Genomic DNA, 6011 nt, shown 5'->3' on the forward strand with positions numbered 1-6011 from the left:
AGCGAGAGAGAGAGAGAGAGAGAGAGAGAGAGAGAGAGAGAGCGCTCGTGCTTTTTCAAATGACGTCACACACACATTTAACGGCATTCATTTAACTGTTGAGTAAAATATACCATAACTGGCAGTAAAAAAGTCGAAAAACATTGTTCGTGAAAATACTAGATTGGGTGCATGTACATCTGTACTGGAAAAGGCAGTCAGTCAGTTGCAGGACAATTGAATGAGTTTCATGAAAGCGGCAGTTTTTGAGGAAAACGAACATTTCCCTCAGACTGTCCTAGTAATAGCCTATAATTTGATTTTATATTTACTTTCTTCATATTTTAAAATTTCATTGATATTGGTAATGGTTTACGTTTTAAAAGTAAGTGAAAAGTAGGCTACTTACCACAGGAAAACTCGCAGCTGACGTCTGGCGATTCACTCAGAGGGGAAGTCCGTCATGTGCGCACCGGACACAAGCCTCAGTTTATATAACCTCTGCCAGGTTGTTGCGCGGGCTTTGCGCGCGAATAAAATTTAAATGTTGTGGGGTGTAAGCAAAGTTTATATATTTTATTTTTTAATCATTTTAAAAATACATTTATTTCACCACACTTGTGCTTACCCAGACATTAAATTGAGAATGCAGATTCATGTTTTTCATCAGCAGAACAATTTACAGTAGCACTACTGCTTTTGAGCAAACAGTAAAGTACCGCAGATTCCCATATACAGTAAATTACAGTAAATGGCATAAAATACCCATAATGCAGTGCATATTTTAGTAGTTAACCGTAAAACACATATATGGTAGTTTACTGGGCTTTTTTGCGGTAAGTAACTGTAAAATTACAGCAAAGTCTAACAGTTTTTATATTGTGCTTAACAAGCACCACTTACTAACAAATTAGTCCGTCTTGAGTTGTGACACATTTTCATATTCCTCTGTGTTTCCTTGTACATATCACATGTAAATAACCTGAAGCAGTGCCCGTCAAAGTACAAGCAGTAATGCAAAATCTCTACAGATTTCTACCATTACATGCCATCCAGGCACACACAGACGTTTCATGTATAGACGCTTTATAAAAACTTTGACTACTGTACAATCAACCGCATAACCTTTGAGACTAAAAGCAAAGCTCTCTATCCGAACCCCACACGCAGGGACTGAGGTGCAGCGTGGGCGAATGAACAGATAAATTTTTCACGAGCAGATAAAGGTTCATTATGGTTACTGTATAAACCCACCCTACTCTTCACACAAAAATAATCTATTGATTTCTGACTACAGCCAGACACTGCAAGCACTTGTCAAGGATTAGCATGTAATGAATTCTACCACAAACCTTACTGAACACTGGTTTTAGGAACAGTAGGTGAATATATTAAGATAGAAGTTCTGATCTACTGTCTACACAGACAGCAGGCTTCTGAGGCAGAGCCCGAACTGTCATGGGACCCTATAAAGTGACTGATTTGGAAATCTCTACATTCTGTAGGTTTGATGCAGGACATTGGTGTGCCATACAAATGCTGGCAAATTCAGGGTTATCATGCACCTGTTTTTTTGAGTAGGCACCAGTGACAGTTCTAGCACTTCTTCCTAAATCTTCCCAAGTCAAGAAGTGTGGTGACTTGTCGTATGCATAGGGACCAGGATCAAATCCTGTTGTAGTGTAAACTCTTATAATCGATCAAACAAAACTTGCCAGTTATCATTTTGCATGTACATGTATGGAAAACAGCAGAACTGAATTTTTGATAATACTATTTGTTTCACTGAAAAATCTGAAGCCTGAATAAAAATAACTAACTATCATTATTTAAAAAAACTTTGCTTAAGCTTTCATTTCAGTAATTACTGCAATGTCTTCAGACACAGTCATATAGACGGTTTCAACGGCAACAACATAAAGAAACATTACTGCACATGCGCGCTTTTGTGGCCCAAACGTAACTTCCTGTAGACTTCCACAAAGAATCAATAACAACAGAAAAGTCCCTCTAGAGTAGATTATTTCTGATAACAAGCAAAATATGTTTGCTGCGTAATTCAGACGGGCTTATTGAAAATGCAAATTCATTCTCTGCCAGCAGGAGGCGCTTTTGTAGCGGGAGAGATAGAGGTTTCCCCGGTAACGGCTGTACACAAAGCAGCGGTCCACTCACAAACACTGCTTTATCAGACATTACATGCAAGATGAAATGAAAATGACATCGAAAATTTTCTGAAGACGTGTGATATACAAACACCTGCGCCGCAGCGTTTTGATTTTGAAATGTGCATTGCTCATGTTTATTGAATAAAATCAAAGCCTTTTGTAAAATCTATTTGAGGTTTTGATATTGTAGCGGGTCGCCACAAATAAATAAATGTATGGAAAATGCATCCCACAGCACAACAACCTGAGCCCAACTTCAGTCTGTGTACTGTGTGTACAGTACTGTGTTTGTAGTCGGCGCCACTAGCCAGACCGATAAACAAACTCAAACCGGAAGTTAACTTCGGGCCAGGGCATGTGCGGCCAATGAAACCGTCTATACTTTTGAATAATGAACTGAATTGAGAACATGCATTTAAGGCCTACTCACTGTAGATAAAACATATAAAAATGTGCTGCACAATATTCTCTGATTATTTTGTGAGAAAACAGCAGTGCAGAAAGCATCTGATCACAGTTATGGATGTTTGCACAAGTTCTGCAATTTGACACTCCAGTAAAGCAGAGTTTCAGAAGTGATTTTTTTTCATCAACTTGACAGGTTATTATTATTATTATTATTATTATTATTATTATTATTATCTCTTGTTTAATTTGAAATTAAATACGCTGCTAGACAATAACCAATAAATTATGTTCTATAATATTGTTCCCCTATATTTTCCTAATGACAATTTTATGATTGGTTTATATACTACAAAAATTTTTTTTTCCTCATTTGAATCACAGAATAAGGCAGAACATATTTTTTATAGTTTCAATACTTTAATACATGCTATGCCAGTTAGCACTGATTTATTCCCATATTTATTTATTTATTTATTATCTGGAGATGACTTGAGAAACACACCTAAACTATACACTCACCGGCCACTTTATTAGATACACCTGTTCAATTGCTTGGTAACACAATCACAATAGTGTATTTATCGTCTTCACGTTTCATCAATCAAAACGTTTCTGCTTTTTATTCTGCTCAGCCACAGCGATAGCTGGAGGCCTTTGTCCATATTAGTTATTTTTGGCATTCATAAATTGTTATTACTTCTATGAGTCTGTTTTGGACTTTCTGCACGAGAGCACCTTCCAGTAGATTGCTTTAAAGCAAGCAGCTTTACAGTATTAAACATGAAAAAACAGTGTAATTTCAGTCATAATTCAATACTGTATAGAACTTATAAAGTACTCCAGTGTTCATAGTTTTACTCACGTATGACCTCAATGGACTGAACAGAAGAAATTATCCAGAGATTTCCATTTACATAACTACAAACGGAACAAACTCCCAAAACAAATGCAAAGCAAACTAACTTTGCTTTAGCTTGATTCTGGTCAAAATTATGTCACACCAGTTCGTTCTTCAGTTTAGCTTGAAGTGTATTGTTATTCCATGAGTCACTTTGGTGCACTATTCATTTTGTATCTCTAATAATTGTGGAATCTAGTCAGTCAGGACTGGTGTAACTATAATTTTAGACCACTGGTGGCCCAAGAGCTGCCTGTCTGATATCTCTTGCTGTCGAATGTGGCATTCCATGCTTTGCACTTTGTGTTTGGCATTTAGAAAGCAGCATTCAGATATCACAGCATCTAGGATTTTTAGACATGAGTAAATTCATTTCTTAAAGCTTGCAAATCAATATCAGATGATGCACACATACTACAGATACTATATATGGATATTTGCTTGTTTTATAAAATGTCAAGAAGATGCACTTTCATTTTTGAGATACAGAGATGCATGTTCTGCTGTCACATTCTCAGCCTCACTCATGAATCACACACTTCATATAAGCTTTCCTCTTTATGATTTTGTGTTTCTGTCAGAGATAGTACATTAGGGCTTTGAGGTTGTAAAATATTGTCATCCATCTCTATGCTGTGCTTTTTATTTTTTTTTATTTTATTGCAGAAACGTATAACATATTCAGTAACTGCAGAGTAGTTGCTGGCAATGGTATAGATAGCATTTAGCCGGATAGCTTAATGATTTCTCTCTCCTATCTCAGCTTAATATGCAGAGTCAACTGCAACAGTGGCGTGAGTTTGGAGACAACAATGGCGTGAGTTTGGGACGGCTTTATCTGTTTGTTTGAGCAGTGGAGGACAAGGGGGGGTGTTTGGAAAAACACTTTTTTTTTTTTTTGCAATTTTGTTTGGTGATGCTAGTGGCACAGAAATTACTCACTTTAAATGGAATAAGTCAGAATATAGACTGTTGTCAGAATGTTGTTGAAATGTAATTGACATATCATTAATTGATAATAATGCATGCTTTCTCTGTCTCTCTTTCTCAGGGGTATCAGCGCTCCAACCATTTCATCGCCACACAAGGTGAGCCTTTATAAATCTGTTGCTCTGAAATCACTTGTGTATTTGTATTGTGTGGCGTATTATAGTTGTTGATAAAAAATTTACCTCTAAATGTGTGTGTGTGCCCCAATTCTAGTACAAAGGTCTGAATGATTCATATGCAGATATTGTTTTTGCCGTTTGATCTTATTTTTCTCTCTGGCATCCAAACACAGCAGCACTTGCTTCTGATTAACTGCTCGTTATGTCGCTCTCTTCCTTTGTGAAGGTGACTGATTAGGATGATTCTTTTTGTGTATTCAAATACAGTTGATCAGAGTCTAGAATTGAATCTGGCTACACTTTATTTTGATAATCCACTTTAGACATTATACTAACTATAAGTACCCTTGCAACTACTAATTCTCATTCATTTGCAACTACATGTCTACTAACTCTCAGAATAGACTGTTAGGTTAGGTTTAGGGTTAGTGGAATAAGTTGAAATAGTCAGTATGTTGTGGATCCATCAAAATAAAGTGTTAGAAGATATTAAGCAGTAGTTATATATACATTATACATTCGTTTGCGCAACCTTCTGATCCAGGGCACAACAGCTGTAGTTCATGAACGAACTGTTAAGGCATGGACTGTCAACTGAAAATGTAATATGCTATTATATAACATATAAAGCATCAGCATCGTAAACATCAGTGTCAGCCCGATAGGAAAAATTATGGTGATATGCCAAATGAGCTCATTGTGTGCCAGCAGTGTGGTTATTCTTAAAGCAGACTTTCGCCTGGAAGGTGATTAGATTCACTTTTTTATATACACACATTTATTTAGAGAATACACATACAGAATGATGCATCCGGTTTGTGGTCATGAGTCTGTTTTAATTTAAAGCTGTAGTTTGCATGAATAAAAATCACAAACATTACACAAGATTTATTAATTAATGTCTAACATATATTTTTACATGAATTTTTAAATGAATTATGAATATATATATATATATATATAATAGCAAATATACGATACATATCACGATACAGATGCCACGATACGATACGTATCACGATAGGGGACTGCATTGAATTTCACCTCAGAACAGTTTAGTAAAACAGCTGTATTAAACACTGCATATTATAGTGCAATTTCTAACTAGTGGCAGAGCAGGCAGTTGACCTCTGCATTATGAAGGGCCTCCATAACTGTACCACAGTACAATATAGGTAATGGCATATGTTTCATGTTTACATTGGGGCACTCCCCACCAGGTACAATATTCGGATTGTTTGCATCTTGTTTTTAAGCCCATAAATAATAATGTACTCGTTCTAATAAATGTATATTGTAATGTACTAATTCTAATATATTTAAATCATCTTAACATTGCTGGTAGGTTATCATTGCACAAATTAACACACTCTCTACATTTAAAAAACAAAAAATTAGAAGAGTTCTAAACTAATGCGCTGTCTTCTGTATCTAACGCACTTTAGTCAC

General features: G+C 36.0%; 1 protein-coding gene across 1 annotated transcript in view; it reads left to right on the forward strand.

Annotated features, from left to right (window-relative positions):
• Window positions 1-6011, forward strand: part of LOC107708701 (receptor-type tyrosine-protein phosphatase U-like) — a 266276-nt gene that overhangs the window by 231431 nt on the left and 28834 nt on the right. The window contains exon 20 of the mRNA XM_016513005.1: window positions 4505-4541. Coding sequence (XP_016368491.1) covers window positions 4505-4541 — 37 coding nt within the window. The remainder of the gene's footprint in view (window positions 1-4504; window positions 4542-6011) is intronic.

This window comes from Sinocyclocheilus rhinocerous, unplaced genomic scaffold (assembly GCF_001515625.1).
Source record: "Sinocyclocheilus rhinocerous isolate Xijiao unplaced genomic scaffold, SAMN03320098_v1.1 scaffold54, whole genome shotgun sequence".
Lineage (NCBI taxonomy): Eukaryota > Metazoa > Chordata > Actinopteri > Cypriniformes > Cyprinidae > Sinocyclocheilus > Sinocyclocheilus rhinocerous.